We start from the raw sequence: 26,434 nt of genomic DNA, 5'->3' as shown, positions 1-26,434 counted from the left end.
TAATTAAATTCCTTGGTGGAAGGAATGAGATAGGAGGATGAAGAATCAGGAGTAATTTGTGCAAACTGATACATTGCAAAATGTAGATTGGACCAACTGCGATTCGCCAGATTGTGTCTATCCTAGTCTAAAAACAAACTGCATTAGTCTGCCTGTTGGCACTCTATGAATCGATTTTTTTTCATTATATGAAAATAGGCAAATGTGGTATGAATGACAATGAGACGGCTATCAATCCAAATTCAATTGAAGTTGATGTAAGCAACAGTACGGCTTTTAACAATGAGAACTATCCATCCCGTATGCTTAGCTGCTATAAAGAATATATGAGAGACTTGAACCAACGACAACCACTGAACTCTGTGAAAAATGTTAAAATATAGAAAATTAAAGGTTTGGCAGGTAGGTGAAACTTACATAAATGAAGAGATAAATGAAAACTAAAGAGGTGAATGCCCGATTTATATAATTCCAAGGCCCTCAGTCGGCTCCAGAAGCGAGGAAGTAGCGCATCTATTTTGGGTGGGCAAATATCCACTATGGGACAAGCTCTGACGTCCCACGGCCCCAGCTTGTCTGGCTAAACAGCCGTCGGACGTCAGAGTAATCTCGGACTATGTTTTGGGTTGCACAACAAAGGCTTCCTTTACCAATTTGCAGAGGCGGATTTAGGGGGGGGGGGGGGAGGCTTGGGAAAAAATTTGGTTGCTTATATAGGGAATCAGTGAAGTGTGACTGGAGCGGGCCCTCTCTTAGGTCAGTCAGTGGGCCCCCACTTATGAAATATTCTGGATCAGCCACTGATTTGTGTTTATAAAACGCTCTTTTATTATTTCATGAGCTGGTTTCAGGGATATGAAGCCAAAAACAAAATGCAAAGACTATAAAGACGTGTTACTTCAAATGGTTGTGAAAAGTAAAAATGCCATGCAGGGGCTCCCCCTTTTTTGTAATCCTGTATCCTCTCCGATTTCTAGATAAATGTTCATCGAATCATCATGATTATCATGAGCAATCATAAAATGGGTCCCAAATGTATGCTTTTTGTTATTCTTACCAGCGTTATATGGTCGTTATAGAGATAATTCTTTTATTCAGCGTATTTTCTTTTGAATCTTTGTCTTGTCAAAAAGGCGGTAAATTAGACTTCCGGTAACTGGTTCCATAATTTCTTCGGCGTTTGTCTGTGAGGCGTTGGGAACAGTCGTACGGTAAATGCTGTCCGCTGACTGCACTGGAACAGTAAATCCGGATAACAAGCATTATGCTCCGTATCCGACAAAAACAATTTTAAAAATCTTTAAAATTTCTGTCATTTGATTAAATTTTATGTTTTTGTTTTATCATCAACGTGTATGCAAATTGTTTGTAAAATATCGCTTGGATATTTCTTTAAAACATTTTGAAACAATATTAACAGAACATTATTTGAAATGTTTTTAAAATATCAATTTTAAAATGATTTATAGAAATGTTTTCTTGATATTGATTATTTAACGTTTGTACAATGTTTTCATAAAATATAATGCATTAATATTAACAGAACATTATTTTAAATGTTTATAACATATCAATTATAAAATGATTTAAAGAAATGTTTTCTTAACATTGAGCAATAAACGTTTATACAATGTTTTCATAAAATATAATGAAAAGACGTCGAAAGAATGTCTAAAACTAATGTTTTTAACACATTGGGCTAACAATGTTTTAGATAATGTCTATAAAATAAGGATTTAACATTTTGAAAAATGTTTTGCCTGTATGTTTTAATGATGTTAATCAGAGGTTGGATCTAAACATCTTATAAACATGTATAAAACATTAAAACAAAATATCTAAATAAGAGATTGGGTAAACATTTTAATAGACATTTTAAAGCTGTTGTTAAAACAATTAAAGAAAACATTTTAAATAAATGTTTTTAGAATAAAGAAAAAAATATCTGTATATCATCGCAAAAACATTTTTGTCATAACATTTTGAGAAGACATTTGAATAACCTTTTCAAAATGTTTTGAAAATGTTTTGTGCTACTTGGGAATTAAATCTGCGGAAACTGAATTTATAAGAAGGAATTGTCTTTAAACTAATTTTCAGTTGGTTTTCCCGTTTGCATAGTTTTACACTAGTAATTTTGGGGCCCTTTGTATCTTTTTGTTCGATGTGGACCAGGGCTCCCGTTGAAGATCGTACTTGACCAATAATGGTTTACTTTTACAAATTGTTATTTGGATGGAGAGTTGTCTTATTGGCACTCATACCACATCGTCCTATAACTAAAAACCGTGAATCTTAGATTGATTCTTTGTGTTATATGTCGTTGTTGGTCTTTCCAATATATGCTTACTGCTAGTCTAATGAGTCAACCCTTTTCCAAATGATATTTTTACGTTGATTCTATGCTGTGCAGTTATACCATTGACCTTACTTATTTTATAGCTTTGGGTTTTTGTTTGTAGTTTTATGCTAAATCAGTCCGTTGTTTAAAAGGACACAAAATAAATAATCATGACCGCTTCAGAACGAAACGTATAATAATTAACTTTAATTATCAAAACATAAATCAACGAATGTAATAACGGAGACTAAAACAAACTGTTAATTCCATGGCAATAAAACGAAAGCTAAAATAAGTATACTAACTTACTTACTTATCATCATCCCCAGTGGGACATAAGGCCACAACAAACTGCCTCCACTTATCTCTGTCCTTAGCCATGTACTGGGCTTGGGTTGTCTGAACAATCTGAAAATTTCAGGGCAGCTGATTTAGACCTGATAAACAATTTAATATCGTCAGATATGCTCTTAATGCTTTGTTTTTTTAGTTATAAGCCAAAAACTGCATTTTACCCCTATGTTCTATTTTTAGCCGTGACGGCCATCTTGGTTGGTTGGCGGGGTCACGCCACACATTTTGTTAAACTAAATACTCCAATGATAATTGTGACCAAGTTTGGTTTAACTTGGACCAGTAGTTTCAGAGGAGAAGATTTTTGTAAAAGATTACTAAGATTTACGAAAAATGGTTAAAAAATGACAAGAATGGGCAATAACTCCTAAAGGGGTCAACTGACCATTTCGGTCATGTTGACTTATTTGTAAATCTTACTTTGCTGAACATTATTGCTGTTTACAATTTATCTCTAAACTATAATAATTTTCAAGATAATAACCAAAAACAGCAAAATTTCCTTAAAAAATACAAGTTCAAGGGCAGCAACCCAACAACGGGTTGTCTGATTCATCTGAAAATTTCAGGGCAGATACATGTAGATCTTGACCTGATTAAGAATTTTACCTACTTGTCAGATTTGCTCTAAATGCTTTGGTTTTTGAGTTATAAGCCAAAAACTGCATTTTACCCCTATGTTCTATTTTTAGCCGTGACGGCCATCTTGGTTGGTTGGCGGGGTCACGCCACACATTTTGTTAAACTAAGTACTCCAATGATGATTGTGGCCAAGTTTGGTTTAGTTTTGACCAGTAGTTTCAGAGGAGAAGATTTTTGTAAAAGATTACTAAGATTTACGAAAAATGGTTAAAAATTGGCTATAAAGGGCAATTACTCCTAAAAGGGTCAACTGACCATTTCGGTCATGTTGACCTTTTTGTAAATCTTACTTTGCTGAACATTATTGCTGTTTACAGTTTATCTCTATCTATAATAATATTCAAGATAATAACCAAAAACAGAAATATTTCCTTGAAATTACCAGTTCAAGGGCAGCAACCCAACAACAGGTTGTCTGATTCATCTGAAATTTTCAGGGCATATAGATCTTGACCTGATAAAGAATTTTACCTTCTTGTCAGTTTTGCTCTAAAGGCTTTGGTTTTTGAGTTATAAGCCAAAAACTGCATTTTACCTCTATGTTCTATTTTTGCCATGGCGGCCACCTTGGTTGGTTGGCTGGAGAAGATTTTTGTAAAAGCTAATGACGATGACAGACAACGACGAGGGACGCTAAGTGATGAGAAAAGCTCACTTGTCCTTTTGGGCCAGGTGAGCTAAAAACAAAAACTGAAGACTTTGCTGATTGGTGAAGTCTGTACGGTGACGTATAGTTATTAACTTCTGTGTCATTTTGTCTCTTGTGGACAGTTGTCTCATTTACAATTATACTACATCTTCTTTTTTACATGAGCAACACAAACCGCACTAATTCTGCTGGTGATCCCATGTCATTTGGAAAGGTAAGCAGACCATGTTCCATATGGGGCACCCATCGTGTTAATCAAGTAAATATGAACCCAGTTATAAGTCTTATAAGTTTGGTCACATTCTAGGAAAAGATAGTGATTAAGACAATTGGATCATAGGCGTATTCATCTGTGAAACAGATATTCAATAATGGTCAACAAATGCGAAATAACCCAAGGCAGGACATGAAACACGATCAACAATGAGCAATATAAACTGCATGTCTGATATTTTCCTTTAGAGGTCCTCGATCAGAATATGACAGTTCGCAAACAAAAGATTAGGAAAAGTTGTCTTTATGACATGTCTTGTAATTTTTACAGAAGCTTAGTTCATTATTTGATCCAGGATAAATCCCTTATTTGGAGTGTGTTTCTTATGTTTTTAGTGCATTAATTGCTTTTTTTTTCTGTTTGGCTGGGATTGTGTCACTTGTGGTTTTTAATTGCGCTCTTTGAATCCCTCTTCCCCCACCCTTGTTTTCCCTTTTGTTTGGAGTGAATTTAACCGAGTGTACAAAATTAAAATCATAAAAAATAATGTATTAAAATCATCAGAAGTTTTCATGTAACAATATTAATTGGTACATGCCATTGCCCAAAATCATAAGAAAAGAAAAAATCCATCAATTATTATATTTATTATCTTACCCTCATTTCATATACATGATGAATAATATAAGCTAGTTAAAAATTATTCTAAAATTATAAAATTATATAAATATCTTATGAATTATATAACAACCATGACTTTGTAACATTCATTCTTGCTCTTCCACACATCATGATATGAAGAACATAAAATCATTAGGTTGAACTGTAAACTCAGAAATTAATATAGTGATGTAAAAAATGCGAAAAATGAAAAAAAGTATCAGGTAAACAAACTCATCATAGATAACAAAATTGAATTTTGTATATTCGCCAGACGCGCGTTTTGTCTACAAACAACTCATCAGTGACCCTTGAATCCAAAAAAGTTAAAAAGGCCAAATAAAGTACAAAGTTGAAGAGCATTGAGGACCAAGATTTCGGGTTTGCAATAATATAAACTCCCATTCATAATTTCTGTAGTGACCTTCTCCGTACATGATAAGAAATCAATCAATTAGATCTCAGGTTTTACCAGTTATCAATGATTTGCAATACTAAATGCACTCAAAAGTTTCTGAATTTACAGTACTGTTTTAGAAAAAAATTTATGTAAGAAAAATAATACAGAACAAAAATAACTCATTTAGACTGTTAATTCAGTTTTTGAAAAATGTCCAAATTTATTTAAATACATTAAGTAACAGAAAATGACAAGTCGACAAGTAAAACTGCAAATACTAGGGAACCAGTAATATATTTTTTGGATTAAGCTGAGCGTGTTGGAATACTCAGGTGTATTCTGCAAGTATAGGTATATTTTGGGACCATGAAAATATGTTGGTTAAAGCAGGATGTTGGAATACTCAGGTGTCAGATAAGGTCTAAGGTAAAAGTGTATATGTTTGAAATTGGTAGACAACTCCCTAGGGACATCAGGTTAGACTATTATAAAAGTCACAAATCTGGTTGATATAAAGTGTAGATAGGAAGCCAGAGGACACCATTCTTCAGTCTAACATGAGTAAGACTGCTAAATATGTCTCTAAATCCCAAATCTGACTGATATGAAGTGAAGGTATGAAGCCCTTTTTAACACTCTTCAGTCTAACATGAGGTAAGATTGTTAACATCTGTTATACACATTGTCATGTTTTTAAAAATTGAGCAACTAACACCTATGCATTGTTTTATCACTGATTTACTGCATAGGTTACCTTAATGGTGTCTACTGTTAATTCAATAATTATTGCAATGTTTTTGTTATTGTGAAAAATGGGGTATAATTGCAATAATTTAAAATCACATTTTGTAATTTCTTAAGGCCGTTTGATTTTTTTTATTAAAAGAAAAAGAAAATGTTACAAAAATCTAAACAAAACAAACATGTAACTTTTTGAAAATATCTGTTTACAAAAGAGAGTAGGGCCCACTGACTGAATAGTCTTCAATTTGTTCCTCTCAATATGTGTTGCGAATTTAGGAGATTTATGCATCAACTAGAAATGCAGATATTTTTTCTATTGAAATAAGTCAAAGGCTCTAAATCTCTGAGTATTACCTAAGTAAAAAAATAACAAAAAAAGACAGCTTCCCCCCAAAAAAAATATAGAAAAGTTATCTTATAAAAATACATTCAACATCATGTCTTGCATGTGAACTAATAAAATATATTGCTTGCTATAATCTAATCTCATTGCAGTTACATTGGATTCTGTAATTTTGATTGGCTGAGGCATTTACAAAGTACTATCTATTTATTTTTGTATACAAACATGCTTCAGTCAAAACTATTTACCCCTCAATAAAATTACTCAAAAGAAGCATTCATTTCTTAAATATAAGTCCCATTTACACAATAAACAGCATATATATTCATAGCACCCAGATATTTCAATTTCTGAATAACTAATAATATTATCTTCTATTTGTGTTGAAAATTGGTTATTTTTTGGCATTTTTAGGTCACACAACAGTTATTCTGAACCAACATGCACATACGTTCTAAATATGTTAAATGATCGAATTGATATTTATACATGACACTGACAGAGGGTGTGTTTAAAACCCGACAGACACATGGTAGACTAAAACACTAAAAGATCTACTTTCAGATATAATGTGATAAAGCACTGAACAGAATTTGTCAAAGGTGCTAGGCAGTTTTCTTGTCCAATGGAAAATAATTCTTTGCTATAAGTATATAAAAAAATGTTGACTATAAATAAATATAAACTTCAAGTATTCCTAAATAGTTTCAGACACTCAGTCCACTTAAAACCTTGATTGTTGGGCAGGTGTCCCTTGTGATCTTTGTATGCAGGTATCAAGGCAAGCACTACATTTTTTGGAAAAGTGTCTTATCATGCATATCCACAAGCTTTACACTAAACTTTACATATCATATAATTATGTAGAAAACTTAAACAACATTTTAAAATATTAATAATTCAGTTACCATTATAAAAAATAAATTGTATAAACAATATAGCTAACATAACATAACATAACATCAGATGGATTTGGTGGACGATTGACATATTGGTTCTTCTAACTGCTACACTTTTTTAAATGTATGGAAGGCTGCAACTGACATAAATAATACATGTATGAACATTTGCACAATATGTCTTCTTTTCGATAAAAATGATCTTAAACATTCAAAGTAAAGATCTATCAGCAGGTATTAGCTTTAATCATTATAATGTACGGAGGGCTATCAATAACACAGTATTTAAATGTATGGAGGGCTATCAGTCACATATTATATGAGTGTATGGTAGGCTGTCATTGACATAAATAATACATGTATAAAAATTTGCACAGTATGTCTTCATTTCTATAAACTTATCTTGAACATTCAAAATATAGATCTTCAGCATGTATCAGCTTTAATCATTTTAATGTATGGAGGGCTATCAATAATACAGTATTTAAATGTATAGACGCCTATCAGTAACATAGTATTTAAATGTATGTAAAGTCAAGAGCAGCAACCTTTCTTTTCTGTTAAAGAGGAATCTTTGGGACCATTTAATATTATTCTATCAGTGTCAGCCTCGTCTTTGGCTATTGCTTCGTCATTCTGTAGAATCTGAAAAATATTTATTACAACAAATGACAATGAATGAGTGAATGGCAGTGTTCTCCCCATGGCATTTAAGCATCATGACAATGTGATCCTAAAAAAAAAATTCAAAAATTATTGAAAGTTTATAATTGAAGATAATAACTTGACTGTGTGAGGTTTGGTGGAATTTTTACAGTAGATTCATCTTTTTTGAGAGTACAATGAGCTATTTAAGCAATGAGGAAACATTAAAATTTGAATAATATCTGATTTTGTGGTTTTGGCAAAGTCTGCATGTAGGCAATAAAATATTTGTACTTTATTGCACATTGTAATTTATGGTCAACCTAGATCCAAGAAATCTTGGAAAACTGGTATCAATCAAATAAAAGTGGCCTCACAATATATGAAATACTGACTTGACCACTAAGTATTTCTCATTGTTAAAGGTGGTACAGTTACCAGTTATTGCTGACATCAACCTAATTTGAACTCAAAAAGATAGTTGTCTAATAAAAAATATTGGGTTTTCATGAATTTTTAATTTACATTACATAATTCATTTTGATACTTATCATGTGTATAACATTTCAAGATCAAGAGATAACAAACTACTTAAACCAGATTTAAACTTGATATAGAACAGACATCAGACTAGGAATCTAATGTTCATTAGTTGTTTGTTGATGTGGTTCATAAGTGCTTCTTGTTTCTCATTTTTAAAACTATATTAGACAGTAGGTTTTACTGTTTAATAGTTTTACACTAGTAATTTTGGGGCCCTTTATGGCTTGCTTTTCTGTGTTAGCCAAGGCTCAGTGTTGAAAACCGTACTTTGACCTATAATGGTTTACTTTGACAAATTGTGACTTGGAAGGCGAGTTGTCTCATTGGCATTCATACCACATTCATACCACATCTTCTTATATCTATTAAATGGATTAAGTATATAGAAATTAAGAGGCATTTAAGAAAGTTTAGCTACCATATCTCAAATTTATCAGTTAAAAGGATAAGTTTTAAGCTTTATAAAACATATCTCATATTGTTACATGTAAGAAAGTTATAGAAAACATAATGCCCCTCAATATTGTAGGCAGGATGTCAACCACTTAAAAACTAATTCTTACCCTGGTGACAAGGAATCTAGCGGCTTCTTCTATATTTATATTTTCTTTGGCTGACGTCTCAAACCATCCAACAAAACCTTTCTCTTTACAGAAATCATCCATCTGTGAGACATTGTTTACTAATCCTTCCTTGGCTTGATCACACTGAAAAATAGAAGGAATTAAACAAGTGTAGATAAATTAAAGTTACATAAGAAAATAGAAAATTACAATTTTAATGTAGAATATATATATAACATCAACTTCAATACTTTATCTCAAGAAGGTTATAAATACAGTGTAAACTGCCTAATTAGACACTAGAGTTTTCCAACATCCTTCTTTAAACGACACATTTGTGCAGTCCAGAAATATGGCTATCCTTGCAGAAAAACCTGAGTATTCTGACACCATGCTAAATCTGACATTTTTTTCTGATTCCCCAGTGTGTCTGATAAGACAGGTTTCACTGTACTAGTTTTCCCAGAGGTCCTTATAATGCACATTTTGTTTTTTTGAAAAACAAAGTTCCAATACCTGTGCATGGTAAAGAACCTCAGTGTCCCTCACCTAGGTCTTTGTGCATATTCAACAATGAACTGTCCCTAACATTAATCAAAGAGCAGAATGCTCTGAGGGATACAATTGCCATAGTTTTCATTGACACATGTATAGCAGTTCTGCCAAATTTACATTAAACAAATGCATGAGATTTGGCCAAAATTGAAAAGATCAAAGAGGAAAAAAATAGATCCAAGAATACTGCCGCAAAAAAGCATGAACATGCGTGAGTCTCAAGCATTTTTGGCCAGTAACCCTGGTATAGCTGGATAGTATTATTCTCTAAACTAATTCAACTGCACATGCAAAATATAACAATCTGAATAGTCACTCAACTTAAAGAATAGCCAATCCCCGTTACAAGTGTATGAGCCATGTACTTATTGTGTTTTATCGAATTATAGTTATCCTGTACCATTGTAAACTCGTACCACTACAAAAAACTTGTACCAATGCAAACTCGTACCAACTTATTTAAATGCATTCAAATGATGAATATACATGATATACGTTACTTTCACCCAATACCTCTTAAGTCTGTAAAATGTATATAATTTGAAAGTACAATGACCAATGTTCCTTGTATCTTGGATAGAAAATACTGTGGCAGATGAAGATATATAAAGTATAAACAGTTTCACCCGAAGAAAATTTTTCATGAATTATTAAATCTTAGCAGTTAGTCAAAATGATTGCCAAAATTATTTTTACTGTCTAAAAATAACAATGAAATGTAACTGACTCCTGTTAAGGGGTCCACATTTTCCCTGCAAAAAAAGCACATGGCTTTCAACAATTGTAAACATAGCATTCAATTTGTGATCATGGATTACAGCTTTAATTAACTTAAATTGGATATATATATATTCAACATGTTCAATTTTAATAAGGTACATAATTTTAATAATGTTTTAACTTTCCTCTGCTTTAAGTTATACAGTGGCGGATGATGATGGATCCAGAGCTTTTCCTAAGGAGGGAGCCCGCTGACTGACCTAAGAGGGGACCCGCTCCAGTCATGCTTCAATGATTCCCTTTATAATCAACCAAATTTTTTCCACGAAAAAGGGAGGGGGGGCTGGATCCGCCTATGTTCTAGTTTGAAAGATCAGTTAAAACATTAATGCTTTAAAACATTCTTTATTTTTGTCTAAGTTTTCATTTAACTCCTGTGTAAAATTCAAGTAATTCAACTTTATTTCTATTAAGTTTACAAACAGAAACCCATAAAACATCATATTTTTTAATATATTTTTCAGAATGGTACGACTTCCCAGAAGTACAAGTTAACTTTTTTGGTTCCAATGCCGTGGAGTTAACTTGCTTCCATATCTTATCACCGTAATATTCACAGGCACGTGTAACCCCACATTGACAGAAACAAGTGCCTGTGGTAATATTCTAGGAGAAACCCTAAACTGGACCCCTGTTGTGTTTAGTTTAGGAGGAACCCCATTTCTTACTCTTTAATTATTGAAGTTCCTTTGGGTCAGAGGGCATGACTCCTTTCCGTACACACTCCTCTGTTTACATTGAGATCGTTCTTAATATAATACGACGTTTATCGGCATTAACGAGTTAATTCTTCTTGACGAATACTTCGAAAAGGGAGACAACTCGAAACGATAATATGGAAGATTCCATTTCTGCTGAAGGGGTGTTATAGGTAATTTTTACGATGAAACATTTATTTTAATTTAAATTATGCAACAACAATAGCCCTCCATGTGCAGACAGAAATAGAAAGAATCCCATGAGTTTCAAATTAATCAATGAAGCGGGGAATCACTCAATCTGATACCCCTTGAAATCAGGAAAACTACACGCATGTGGGGACTCACTAATTAGCGACAAAAAGCGTCTACAATTCTTTTTGTCTCTAATTAGTGAGACCACACATGGGCATTAATACATAAACAAACAGCGACTTGCGATTTGGAACAAGAACGTTTATTAAATGATATGATGAATGGTTCTCCATTTCTTTATGAGAGTACAGTATCAAATATCAGTTTCATAACGGTAAAATATAGAAATACTCCACTTCAGTTCTTGTGACAGAAATAGAATTATCGATCGGCTTTCAGAGAATTCTCGCAAGTTATCAAAATTTGGGAATTCCCTCTGACGTGTTTCTAAATTTATAAAAACACTAAATATAAATACTGTTTAATTCTGATTTTCCGTATAGTTAAAAACACGCAGGAACGTTGTTTATGTTCAATTGTTTTGCTTGTTTTTACCTTTTAAAGCAAGACAATCATAAGAATCTGAGATGTTGCTGAATGTTTAGATTAAAACGAATGACGTGAGGGAGTGTATCATAGGGTCAACGGTAAAAGTCTACAGATTGCTTGACAGCAATCGTATCCCAAAAACAAAAATAGAATTCATGACAAAAATCTCTTTTTTGTTGATGAGCAAATGCAAAACAAAATGGTTTTAAATCGTCACTAAAGGGAAAAAAATCCAATGTCATTAAAGGACAATAACTCCAAAAATTTGTCTTTGGAAAATATCTGACAGAGGACATAACTTACTTAATTTATCAGAAAAACACATGGTACAGGCCTAGGTGACAAGATTTCTGGCAGGGGAAATAACTTACTTTATTAGCAAATAAAACACATGGTACAGGCCTAGGTGACAAGATTTCTGGCAGGGGAAATAACTTACTTTATTAGCAAATAAAACACATGGTACAGGCCTAGGTGAGAGGATTTCTGGCATGGGAAATAACTTACTTTATTAGACAATAAAACACATGGTACAGGCCTAGGTGACAGGATTTCTGGCAGGGGAAGTAACTTACCTTATTAGCCAATAAAACACCTGGTACAGGCCTAGGTGACAAGATTTCTGGCAGGGGAAATAACTTACCTTATTAGCAAATAAAACACATGGTACAGGCCTAGGTGACAAGATTTCTGGCAGGGGAAATAACTTACCTTATCAGCCAATAAAACACATGGTACAGGCCTGGGTGACAGGATCTCTGGCAGGGGAAATAACTTACTTTATTTGCCAGTAAAACACAAGGTACAGGTGTTGAATCTGATAGTGTTACTTTACTATCTAAATCTGCTTTCCATTTTGTGACCGCTTCAAATGTTGATGCTCTTGTTACATCAAAAACTATAAAACATCCGACAGCTTCCTTGTAATAAACACGAGTCATGTTACCAAATCGTTCTTGACCTAGAAATACAAATCAATATTTCACTATTTAAAAAAAAATTGCCAAACTGCATCAAAACCTTTTGGTGGGGTTTGTGTTGCTCTGCCTTTATTGTTTAATGTTGTGTTTTGTGCACTGTTGTAAGTCTGTTTGTCTTTTCTTTTTAGCCTTGACATTGTCAGTTTTTTATTTTACTTATAAGTTTGATATTGGTCACCTCTCTTTTACAGAGTATGGACAATTTTCATACTGCAATTGTACTTTGATTGGGGGTATCACATGTGAAGCAGAAGCTGGCTTTTATTGGACCATCAGGTTTTGTCTGGGCTCTTTGTGCTGTGCAGTGTTCTTGTCTTTTATTTAATGCATCATGTAACTGTAGCAGAATTTGATGAGACTGTTATTAAAGTGAGAGGGTTAGAGCTATAGAACCAGGTTTATTCCACCATTTTCTACATTTGAAAATGCCTGTACCAAGTCAGGAATATGACAGTTCTTGTCCATTCGTTTTTGATGCGTTTTGTTTTTTGATTTTGCCATGTGATTATGGACTTTCCAAATTGATTTTCCTCTGAGTTCAGTATTTTTGTGATTTTACTTTTTTCATGTTTGTTTTTTTTATTTTTTGCCATGGCATTGTCTGATTGTGTCCTAATGCGACTTCTAGTGCTGAGAAAATTCAGGTTAAGGGTTATGGTGATGTTATGATTTTTGAGCCTTCCACCTTACCATATGCATTTTCATATTAACAATAATTTGTATGAAGAAAAATAAAGAAAGTTTGAGCAAAGACCTATATCCAATATATACCATGTATACTCTTCACCCTTTTAAATGGTTGTTCAGTAACCCACTATTTTCATATATTTTCAATAGCAATTATTTAATAGTTCATACTCCTATTTCATGGAGAAAAAACAGATTTTTTATATAAACTGGTGCATTGAAAACTGTAGTTTTAAGGATGTTTTCATGGTTATTAAATACTGTCAATTTATAACAGTCTTTTAAAAAGTTTGTTATTTCAAAAGGGAGAGGCAAAACATCCTTATTAGGATTTTACAATAAAAATAAAATTGAGAATGGAAATGGGGAATGTGTCAAAGAGACAACAACCCGACCAAATAAAAAAACAACAGCAGAAGATCACCAACAGATCTTCAATGTAGCGAGAAATTCCCACACCCGGAGGCGTCCTTCAGCTGGCCACTAAACAAATATATACTAGTTCAGAGATATTGAACGCCATACTAATTTCCAAATTGTACACAAGAAACTAAAATTAAAATAATACAAGACTAACAAAGGCCAGAGGCTCCTGACTTGGGACAGGCGCAAAAATGCGGCGGGGTTAAACATGTTTGTGAGATCTCAACCCTCCCCTATACCTCTAACCAATGTAGAAAAGTAAACGCATAACAATACGCACATTAAAATTCAGTTCAAGAGAGTCCAAGTCTGATGTCAGAAGATGTAACCAAAGAAAATAAACAAAATGAAATACTTCACATTTCAAATACTTATTTTTAAAACAATTGAAAAGGAGTTGCAGATCATACAAACATGCCAATTCAGCTATACTACATATATACATATTAATCACATACCTGCAATATCCCATAATTGTAACCTGACAACTGTATCAGCATCCCAATTTAATACCTTTAATGCAAAATCTACACCTATCTAAAGTCACAGCTAAGGAAAGCAAAGTTTTATAATATATCAATTCAAATTAGAACAATTAACATTTTTAATCAAGGCCCTTGTGGTCACTTTCCACAGTGAAATAACAATAACTATTATTCTAACAGGAGCCAGTTATTCTCTGTCATTTGTTGCTGTAGTGTATACATGTTTACCATGAAATTGAGAATAGAAATGGGAAATTTCAAAATTTAGACAATAACTCAACAAAAGAGCAGATATGTTTTTCATATATTGTTTTGCATATGAATAGGCTGTTATTTTACATTTGTCATTTCTGGTACTTTTAACAATTGCTATCTGGTATGCATTGTATGTGCTTAATGCTTATTGTTGAAGGACCTAATTGAACTATTTAATGCTAACATTCTATGTTATGTGGTCTCTGGTCTCAATGGCAATTATACCACATCTTCTTAAATTTAAATATATCAATGGCAATAATTCAAAGTTCAAAATTTTTAACCATGGTTTTATTAGTTTAGTTTATTTCATGATGAAATTGTGATAATTAGTCATGGTTTACAATACTAAAAATTCAGAAATTTTTGTGAGGCTTTTATTAAATCAGATAATGCAACTGGGAGGGTATTGCAATTTATAATAACTATTTCATTTTAATATAGATATCTGATACATATATCTGTATGCAGATTTTCCTTAAATTGCAATAATTAAACTCACATTTATGTCTATTATTCAACAATTGAAATTATACTAGTTTCTGAATTTACATGTATTGTACTCTATATATTTCATAAAATTAGTGACATGATCACTGACCCCAAGTCTTGGCCAAAGATCTCTTAAAGCTGGTATGAGGGGAGATAAGAGGGGGCTTGATAAATAAATTAAAATCCTAACATCCTGAAACTCAAAAAAGGAATTTACTGATCCCGAAAAGGTCAATCCCAAAATCCAAAGATTAAAAACACCCAATCCTGGTGTCCCTAATAATGTCCTATCTCCACTCTGGTATGTTTATATAAGGATACAGTAGCTCTGTAATGCTGTGAAAAGAATTGATGAACGTAACGTTTGATGATGCTAGTTTTTCCTGTTCCAAGTTCACCGATCACTAAGATCTTGTATAAGTGCTCTTTTTTCTCCACTGCTGCTGCCTGTAAGAAATAATAGTATGTTTGAAGATATCATCAAAATTTACCATAAATTTGAAAGAATGTACACAATAAAATAATTATGAATTGATACTGGGAATTCATATATCTTTGTGAATTATGAATACTCGATTCTGTGGCTATTACAAATTCCTCATATATCATTTATATATATGCTTGTAACTTGTTGAAAAGGAGTAATTGTTCGATAAGGTCCTAAAATTGCCCCATGCAGTTTTTAGTGTAAATTTCAAATTCAGATTTATTGACCAATATCACGATTAATTATAGCTAATACATTGCCTAGATAGGATATAAGCCATTTTGTTGAAAATTTTACGGTTCTGCGTTTTATTATGACGTCACAAGTTGTACTCGTATTGATTTTTCACGAAAAAATCAATGAAAATGGGTAAATTTCTATAGATTATTGGACAGGAAACATAAAACTCATACATTGACAACAAAGATTTTTCAAAATAATGTTTATGAAGACATTTCACATGTCTTATTTGAATATTAGGCTTGTCTACGCCTTCGTCAATGTTTCCTTGTCCTTTATTTTGTTGAAATCCAGCAGATTTTGTCAAATTTCACCAAAATCCCTTATCTTGACCTTTTAAGGATGTAAAAATCAACGTGTTACAATTATACTTTGACAAAAACAGTTCTGTTTAAGTTTCTCACATGTCTTTAAGGCAACTTAAAACATTTATTGTCTTGTAACTATGAACTTTATAATTTGGGCCAAATATGGCCATTACCAAACTTGCTCCTTTGGGATTTTTTTAATATTTCAATTCATCAATTCTCTGTATTATGTTCACCTGATTACCAATGATTCAAAATAAACATATCTGTATATCCAGCAAAAAATAGAAGAACTCACAATAGATCAACAAATACCTGTAAAACAGATCTATCAGTTTATAATTCTAAAATAGAATATTTTTTTTTTGGTAAAATTGTTTTTTAAAGAAAACATATACATGTATGTTTTTTAAGCCAAAATAAGGTACTAGCTCAGTCTATTCTTACCAGATGAATAGAGAATTTTCAAGTTTCAAAATGTTAAAAAAAAACCATGCAAGTACAAAAAAAATGTATTTTTATCAGAGGCTTAAATATCCCCAATCGAGAAGTACAATGAATTTGATGTCTATACTTACACACATTTGACGGGAAACATGTTTGTATTTAACATGACCGTCACATGATGTAATGTCAGTAGTGGTCAAGAGTTCCTGCAGCTTTGGAGGCATTGATATCACAAACAACAAGACAGCATTTACAATAAAGTATACAGGCCCTCTGATACATGCCATAATACATTTACAATAAAGTATACAGGCCCCTCTGATACACATGCCATAATACATTTAATTGTATACATGTATGTAAATTCTATTAGTCAGTTAAATACTGACCACAATCGTAATGTCATCATTGTATAATTAGTATTGTACATCATGATTCTATTGAAATCTATAAATATTTTCTTACCTTAAATGATTATAGATTGTTTTAAATAGTTTAGGCCATGTAGGCCAAACAAATAAATATTTGTTTTGAATTTCCTCACCCGCAAACAGGCCTCTTTTTAAAAACTTAATTACATTGTTTAATGAAATTAATTTTTTAGTACTTTTGTTTGTGATTTATGATAAAAATTGCAGGTATTACACGGTAAACCAATTCAAGGTTAAAAACATAATGCAAACTACAGAAGAATTCCATGGCTAAACACACATTTTCTTTGATAAAATTGGCCTTTTAATATTATATTTAACATTAAAGTCAAATTTAAAAGTGGCCAAATTTGAATGGCTTTACACTAGTCATTTTTGGGGCCCTCATATTATAGCTTGCTGTTGTATTCAGTGTAATATAAGCCAAGGCTCTTTGTTGAAGACCATACTTTGATCTTTATGGTTAACTGTGCTTTTACAAATTGTGACTTGGACATGTTGGATAGAGAGTTGTATCATTGGCACTCACATCACATCTCTTATATCTATAAAGGCTTATTTTATTTTAACTATAAGTGACTGTCAAATTCTATGTTGACCTGGAGTTTTAATATCCTTAAGTCCTTTATGGTCATTACATTTGAGGTCAGACTCACTGACCTACCACATCTCACGTTTGGGTCATGAACACACCACAATGATTAAAGATTTAATGTAGTTGACCTTTAGATAACCTTATAGTAGTAGGATCTCAAAAACCGACCTTGAAATCACAAAATCTGATTTTGATTAAATATGATCAACTTTTGCCAATTACAAATGTGCCTCTTACAATAATTATCATAAATATAACAAATATAGTCAACTTATATCTTCAGTAACTGAATACATACTTAATATCATGTACGAGCTTCAGTGGTCGAGTGGTCTAAGTAGTTCTACTACTGTAATCACTAGCCAGTCAACACAGAGTTTGTTAGTTCAAACTCTGCTCTGATAATGATGACCGGTACACTTTATTTTCTATAGAAGGTTGGTGATTTTCTCTTGGCACTCCGGCTGCCTCAAACAATAAAAACTTACCATCATGAAAGAGCCCAAAAGAGGTGCTTATAAGTATGTGGCATTAAAACCCCCAACACTATCAATCAATCATTAGAATGCATATCCTAAACAACAAAAACTTCATTGTGATTTCATGAAGTTCTCGCAGCATAAATTCATAAGCCAATGGCATAGAAAAACTCTGTACTAAAATTTGTAGGAGAATATATATGCTACAAATTAAAGTTACTGTGATTTAATTTCCAAAAGTCTTGCAACACAGTGCAGTTTAAGTAATCATTAGAAATCTGTGGGGAAAGGACAAGTCAAACAATACAGAAAGTTCAAGAAAACGTTTGAAAATATTTTGCGTAAAAAGATGCACTATTTTCAAATGAGAAAGAAAATAAAGGAAAATGTTTGCCGCCAGTATTTGGCTATAAAAAAACTATCCACAATATATATTTATTTCTGAGATGAAATTCCAATTATATTCAATCTTACTTTTATTACATAATGTTGTGATGATTCAATCCATCTGTTTTGATCGATACATGTATGTGATTCAATAAATCCATCCATTTTAATTGGTTGATGATTCAAACCATACGTTTTGATTCGATGGTGGTTGACAATTATACAACACAGTACTCATGGTACTTAGTTCACAGCTGTATTCACATCCATTATTATTGCTTATAATTTCATGTGTAATATCCTAAGACATCTTTATTTAAACACACAGTTAATTCACACATGTCACTGTATTCGATATAATTTAGATTTTTTTGTTTAATTCCTCTAATGATTAAATAATTCAATGCACTTAAACTTTAAAAAATAACTTAATAAAAACATTCCATTTGACAGTAAGTACTATAGTTTAGTTAATGTCTAATTGCCAATCATACCACATCTTGTTTTTCACAAAACAATAAAATTAAATGCACAAAATACTAAAATAACATCCTGCCTGGTTTATCTCCCTTGCAGAAAATAATCCCAGCATGTTTTTTTAATCTCAGGATGTCCTAGGTTAAATATGGACTGAATTATTGATATCTTTTTATTTAACTTTAGCCTTAAATTCCTTAAATCAATCTGTTTTATGTTTCAAGCACTGGAACTTTTAGCAGGTCAGGCGGATAGAAATCAACTTTGTGAAGTGCAGGCACTTAAACATGTTCATGTAAAGGAATAAAATTATTATTTGAACTGGGAATTATATTGAACTATGGAATTCGTTTGATTTTTTGTTATTGAATTTTCTAATTAATTTCATGTTTATTTTGTACTGAAATGTTCTGTGCTGCGCACAACACTTTCTATTACAAAAAAAATTGTACATTTTCAATAGAATGTACTGTGCCGCACACAACACTATCTAACCAAAATACATTGTATGGAAAGTGTTATTAACGCTCAAAAGATTATAATACCAAATAAACATGATTTTTTTTATAAATTTTAAACACAAGAAATTATGCAAATTCCATAATTGAAAAAAATTCCAAGTTCAAATAAAAGCCTGTTACATTATATGTGTACTTTGTTAAATAAGGTTGTTTTTTTCAACCCAAAATAAGTAAACAGATGTATTGATATTCATCTGTATAAGGTTGATTTATATATGACATGCAGATTATTTGCCTTGTTGACCTTGAACATCATTATTTATAAATAAGTACAGTTTTACCAATCAAGATTAGCAGATTAGTGATAGATCTGTCTGATCAGGATGTTATTAAACTTATTATCATCTATCATGTCTAATCTCTATGTGAGTCATCTGTCAATGTAAAATACCAGTTATCATGGTTATATTGAACAATTTGGGTTGAATTAAAATGAAGGGTAACCAGGTGAAAATTTGGAAAGGGGCCATAACTCTTGAAAGGATAAAGTCATGCTACCAAAATTCAAATTTTATCTATGTTTATTTAGCATTTAAAGTACAAGTTTAAAATTTCATAACATTGCTATAATATAGGCAAACTAAAGTTACAGAACAGAAACCAAATTTGGAACAATGGAAAGACGGACTTAGGGACGTACAGATTGACAAGGGTTCAAATTATGCAGCTCTGCTTTGGCGGGATCAAAATAAAAAAAAAGCACCTATGTTTATGGGCTTAATATTGAGGAAGATAACTAATCATTGCTAATGGGAATCATTTACTTTTATTTCATTTTGCCTTAGTCATGTTAGTAAAAGAAAAAAAAAAAATTTGAAGAATGCTTATAAAATCTTTAATTTCATTTTAAACTGATGGTAGATTGATTGATTGATTATTGGTGTTCTAACACCACTTTTGAGTGCTAATTTTTTGCTATTTCGATGGTGGCCAGTTTTTTATTGGTGGAGGAAGTCTGAGTGCCTGGAGTAAACCACCAATCTTTGATAGAAAACTGACAATCCTAGTCAATTAAGATTGGAGTCGAGAGCACCTGCACGAGGAGGGTTCAAACTCACAACTTCAGTTATAGAACTATATTTAACTTCATAAGAGCATTTGGTCATGCAGGCCCCTAACTGATGATAGAGAAACAAGTTATAATGACACTAGACAATAAATGTCATTCTTACCCTGTTTACTTTTATTACATAATAGTCAGGTGATTCAATCCATCCATTTTGATTGGCTGCCACTTGATTATTACTATCCAATGGCATTTTATATTTAACATAACAATTATCAGGTGACTGAATTAGACTAAGCCATCCATTTTGATTTGTTGACAATGTACATTTTATATAAAGTAATTTTTAGCTCAAAATTTGAAAATATATTTTTCTTCTCTGGTAGTATTATTGCTCTGACAATAGGAATTAAAAAATATTGTTTCATAAACTATTCACTGACACAGGAACACACTTCCAATAATTCAGAGCTCATAAAAGTTGGTTCACAAAATTAATATCACATTGCCATTATCATGGTCATAACCCTGAATAATTCTTACATCCAAAAAAATATATTTTCACAATAAAAATATGAATTTCATATTAGTTACTATCATGACTATATAACACAGATATTTTTTCAAATTTTAATAAATGTCACATGTGTGTGTCCTCTTACTTAGACTGATTATAACTTAATCATGTTAATGCATGTTAATGCACGTAAAAGAATATATTGCAGCTTGGTCAAATCTTAAATTGTAATACACTTTTAACATGTTGTAAGAAGTTATCATAAAAGGTAAAACCTCATTCTATTGTTCATAAAGGATAAAGGATTATTTATGGTAAAAATGTGTAATTGTAAATTTTCAAGATAGTACATGTAGTATAAATAATTGTAATTAAAGTGATATACCATTGTATTTTATCAATCTGAATGATTGGTGGGATTTTAACAACAGCCTTAAGATTGTGTTGATGGATCACTTTTCAATGTTTCATATAATCTACAGCCAATATAGTTCATGCTCTTTCCTTTAAACAACTTTATATTATTCAATGAAACAAGAATTTGTAGGGTGAAGTTCAAGCACATAGCTCCAGTATTTAAGAAGCGCACAGCAGAAAGCTATAGTACTTAAGTACTTAAAGCTTGAAGCCCACTTACATTTGCAGGATTTTCTCGCTGTGTTGAAGACCCAAATGGTAAAAAACAGAGCAGTTCATTCATAAAACTCAAAAACAGCTGAGGGCAGTTTATTCATAAAACTTAAAACCAGCTAGAGTAGTTCATTCAATTTGAAAACCAGGGTAGTTTATTCATAAAACTGAAAAACAAGGCAGTACGTTCATTCATAAAACTGAAAAAAAGAATACAAACATGGATTTTGTATCTGACTGAATTTATATAATATCTTACCATCTCACTTAGCATGACTAGAAAAGCTTTTGATTATTTGTCAAATTTCAGTTATGCAACACAGATAATCCAAAAATTCAATATTATTATTTTAATTTATTCAAATATCTAAAAAGTGAAAAGAATATCATTCATATAAATTATTTAAACATCATTTCATTTATATCCTGTTAATAATGGTTACATCATATCAACAGAGTTCACCTACTTTCGGAAAAATGGGGTTGAATTGGTTAATTTAATATTTTGAAATATTAATAATAACATGGAGAAAAAAAATCCAACTTAAAATCTATATAATAGTATAAGATTAAGGTGAGAGTAATTGTCCATCATTTTAATTCACGGTAAAACAATTATCATTGGAGGAATAGGTAAATGTGGGTCTAAGAAAAAATCACTATAACCACAAATTCAAAATTTTTACATTAAATTTTCAAAAATAATCAGACTCAATATTAGATTTACAGATTTTTGCTTTGTTCTACCTAGGCTAATTTCTGATTTCGAAAAGATGTGACAAATTACAAGACAACAGTACATATTATATTGTCAGTCTGCTTTATAAATGTTTGAAGACATAACAAAACATTGACCATGTTAATACATTGTAGAAGGGATGTTTTTATTCAAACATAGCTATTATATTGTCACCTAATTATAGTTAATTAAACCAATAGTAATCATAAACTAAAGTCTGACAGGTTCTATTGTCAATGCAATAACAATGTTGGATGTGACTTCAAATGCATCAAATTAAGGAGAACAAGCAGATAAATAAACATTGCATTAACCATGTTAACTACATCAGCTATAGCTACAAAAGCTATATATTATATATATAGCTTATGTAGCTTTAGCTTATTTAACGGCAATGCACTTTAATCATGTAAATGATGCCTGACCAATTTTATTTCATTTCTGAAATAAGAAGATCACATTTAAAAAGAATCATCTTTTATAACTCTGGAAAATTAAGAACTTGATATACATGTATTGTGTTTTGTTGTTTGATTGCTGTCACATCTTCCTTCTCCTCAGTTTTATATCAAAACTGTCTTACCATATTAGACATGTTAGATATACATACCTGCCAACTTTTCAAAATGGCCATGGGGGTTTTGTGTGCAAGATGGCTGTCATAGTCCTAAAAAAAATCTTCAAGGGGGTCTTTAAATACATGTTAATGTTGTTTTTTGGCCGCTTCATACTTTTATAAGCCTAAAGACACTAAAAAGTAATTGTTTTGTTTAAAATTGTGGACAAAATTGCTGTTTTAAAATTTCCATTTGGGAGCCTCCATGGGGGAAATCCCACCCAAATAGTGACAGTTGGCAGGTATGGATATATAATACAACATATAACTGCTTGCTACATCCAATCCATATCATCTTTAATTTGTATGTTATTATCCCTTTGGTCACTTAATCTTCAGCCTCTCTTCAAATGGGTTAAATTTCCTAATTTTATTTATAAAGATTGTTCAATTGTCATGATTGTCTGTTTGTTTGTATTACTTTTTTTAATATTTACTTTTATTTAGATTTGTTGTAAATGTATTTGATAACCAAACTGATAAATGATAACAATAAAAGGAAGTTTGGAAAATTTATCAAGTTAAAAATATTACTATTACATATACTGTAAATTTAAAAATTATTGAGTGCATTTATTATTGCGATTTTGTCATTTTTCACTTGAATGCGATTTTAATTTTTACGATTAATGCTTAATTCAGTTAAAATATTACAAAATGTGAGTTTTAATTATTGCGTTTACGACTTAGTCGTATTATTCGCAATAATAAAAACCTCGCAATAATTTCTGAATTTACAGTATTACAATTGTATTATGTCATCAGTTTAATTTAACAGACGCAGATCAGTCATTTTGTGAAACAGGTAATTCCAACCACCCTGAGAACTATGAACCATTCTCATAACAAAAAAGAAAAAGGGGATCGAGGTTCTAATCTATGGATCACTCCCTGGATCTGCTGATGATGCAAGTTTAATACTCCACAGCTAATAAATCTTAACTTGCAGGAATAAAATAATACCTTCATGACCTTATTCATGTTATAGTTACAACTTGATTTTTGCATTGCAATTCAGTCAGTGGTTATATTAATACTTATATAAATTTTATACAAAATGTACAGGTGGGTCTGGGATAACAGGATAATGGAAAACAATAGTGAAGAATAAAGAACATGATGGGCAAAAATATATTTTTTTTAGAATAGAGAAAAATGACCTAAAAAATTAAAGGGTACAGAATTAAAGGACCTGACCTATCAGCTCCTTTATACAAGTCAAATTTAGTTTAAACATGTCAAAAGAAATCCAAGAAAAGCAGAAATTATGACATTTGTATAGAATTAGTATATATATATATATGTTGTACATTGTATGCATAGTATATTATCATTTCTCTAAATCTTCATCAATTTATCCCTTTCTGCATCCATTGTATAAACAAAATTAATCAATGTGTGGTTCGTTTGATCTCAGTTCTTTATTGGTTAAAATCTGATTGTGACTTCAAATCTTTTTGTTTTCCTCTGAATTTCCTATTGTGACGGTATGAAAAAGGCAACCATGCCTGATGACGTCACATAGAAGGAACACATCTTTTTTGCAGATCAATCGCATGCAAAGAAGGAATAAGTTTGCCTGCGTATTGTTTGATAAATATCGTATTACACTTTAAAATATCGGATACAGTGGTAGAATCTATATGTATATATAGAGATAGTCTAATCATGCCAATCAACTGGTTAAGTTAGGGAAGATAGAGGATTCCGAATCATCCACATGTACAAATGTAGTACCAACCATTATAATATTGGAGCTCAAGCAACTACTGCATGTGCAAGCAGTTAATTTGATTTTATCAGGTATACCAAGTATATATTATGACCAACCAACATGTCCATAGGCAGATCCGCACAGCCCCCCCCCCCCCTTTCCGTTGGAAAAATTTGGTTGATTATATAGGGAATCTGAAGCATGACTGGAGTGCCACCCCCCTTTTATGTCAGACAGCTGCACATCCCCCCCTTTTTATGAAAAGTTCTGGATCTGCCATGGATGTCTGGGTAGGTTAATAGTCTGCCTTTATATTTATGAAATTGAGATTTGGAATCCTGCTGGAACATTTGTTCTATCCACGTATTAACAATTATAGGTACATGTAGGCTAGCATGTTGAACAGTTGTTATAAACTTTAATTTAAATGTCAAAATATAGGACAACGTGTTTGACCCCATAGACTATTGTAAACATATGCGGATTTCAGATATATGATCATGTAATGACTTTTAATAAAAGCAGCGGTGGTCGTTTCATAGGAATATTTACCTCTTCTACTTATTTTTAAGAGGAGGGGGTCTGTACTTTAGACTGACTTTATTGTATCCACAGGTTATGCCGGAAGTTTTGATTTTGACAGTTTACTCTAATTGTACTTACCATTACAAATACATATATCGTATACAGTTCATGAATATATTCAGTGCTAAATTCCTTAATTAAGACATTTCTTTTCACTGTATAAAAGGGAAACTTGTCTTCTGATGTCTGTCACATGACTTGCATACGGAAAAGTTCGTAATCTCTTTGATATTTATATGGATTGCTTCGATAAGTCTAGAGAGTTAACTTATTTCCCGCGGTTATAGTCATACCAACAGTAATCATTTATAGACAGCGCACCCGAATGTACTTCCGATAATAATAGGGCCTATTAATAAAAGCGTTTCCGCTCTTTTTAAAGATTTTTTTAACTATAACAGAGTCTTTAAGAATCTTGCAATCAACTTCAAAACATTATTCCCTACATTTCTTTTTATTTTCTATTTGTTTGGTCATTGCGTTTTATTTTATAATTAGGTAAGTCTGGGACTCATATCAAGAAATCAACGCCACTTTGCTTATTTGAATATTATACTAAAGAAATCGGATACGGGTCACGGAAATTACTAAAAATGATAGGGAATTTTGAAAAAAATGTATTTTTTAATTTTAATTTAAGTGATAGACAGGTTGCCGGGGCAGAAAATGAATATACACAACAATATACACCATTTAAACGAAACATTATGACTGTTGTTGCAAAAATACAGGTTCCTGAGCTATTTTAAATAACGAAGCGAGAGGCCTTTAACATTGCAGTGTAAAATACACCTTATCGCTATTTGTCCGCCATTACTGGACATCACACAAGTTCCCGTAAAATGTTTACGTCATAAAAGAAAATATCTGACGCCACAATGGAAAAGAGATTGTTGTATGACGTCAAAAGTTCAAGCGGGATAGATTCTCGGGTCAAGCGGGAATAGCGATAAGGTGTATACAGGCTAAAATGGCTGAAACGTCAAATTTGCCAACTTTGTGTTGAAAATTGGCTTACAAGGTCATTACAAAATCATGTTGCTGGGGTGGATTTTGAAACTTGAATTTCCAAAGAATAAGCAAGTCCAAACCTTGTATGTGTAGTCGTTCAACTCTAGGTTCCCACGTAAAATTAAAATGTTACTATTTCAAGAAGAAT

At 31.9% G+C, this 26,434-nt stretch overlaps 1 protein-coding gene across 1 annotated transcript; it reads right to left on the bottom strand.

The window, feature by feature from the left end:
• Window positions 1-7,314: 7,314 nt before the first annotated feature.
• On the bottom strand, window positions 7,315-25,458 carry LOC134700960 (ras-related protein Rab-32-like). Its single transcript, XM_063562104.1, has 6 exons — window positions 25,354-25,458; window positions 15,418-15,543; window positions 14,323-14,401; window positions 12,554-12,735; window positions 8,998-9,141; window positions 7,315-7,891 (listed from the first exon to the last, which is right to left on the bottom strand). The coding sequence occupies exons 1-6, from the start codon at window positions 25,354-25,356 to the stop codon at window positions 7,781-7,783; spliced, it is 645 nt and encodes a 214-aa protein (XP_063418174.1). The 5' UTR covers window positions 25,357-25,458; the 3' UTR covers window positions 7,315-7,780.
• Between the last annotated feature and the right edge of the window lie 976 nt (window positions 25,459-26,434).

This window comes from Mytilus trossulus, unplaced genomic scaffold (genome assembly GCF_036588685.1).
Source record: "Mytilus trossulus isolate FHL-02 unplaced genomic scaffold, PNRI_Mtr1.1.1.hap1 h1tg000210l__unscaffolded, whole genome shotgun sequence".
Taxonomy (NCBI): domain Eukaryota; kingdom Metazoa; phylum Mollusca; class Bivalvia; order Mytilida; family Mytilidae; genus Mytilus; species Mytilus trossulus.
Note: the sequence above shows the minus strand (reverse complement) of the source record. Positions and strands in the feature narration are given on the sequence as shown.

Coding starts and splice junctions, on each gene's coding strand:
- LOC134700960 (XM_063562104.1), bottom strand. Junction 12,736..14,322: donor ACAATTATGGGATATTGCAG/GTATGTGATTAA, acceptor TTGTATTTCTAG/GTCAAGAACGATTTGGTAAC. Junction 9,142..12,553: donor GTGTTTTACTGGCAAATAAA/GTAAGTTATTTC, acceptor TCTATTTTTCAG/TGTGATCAAGCCAAGGAAGG.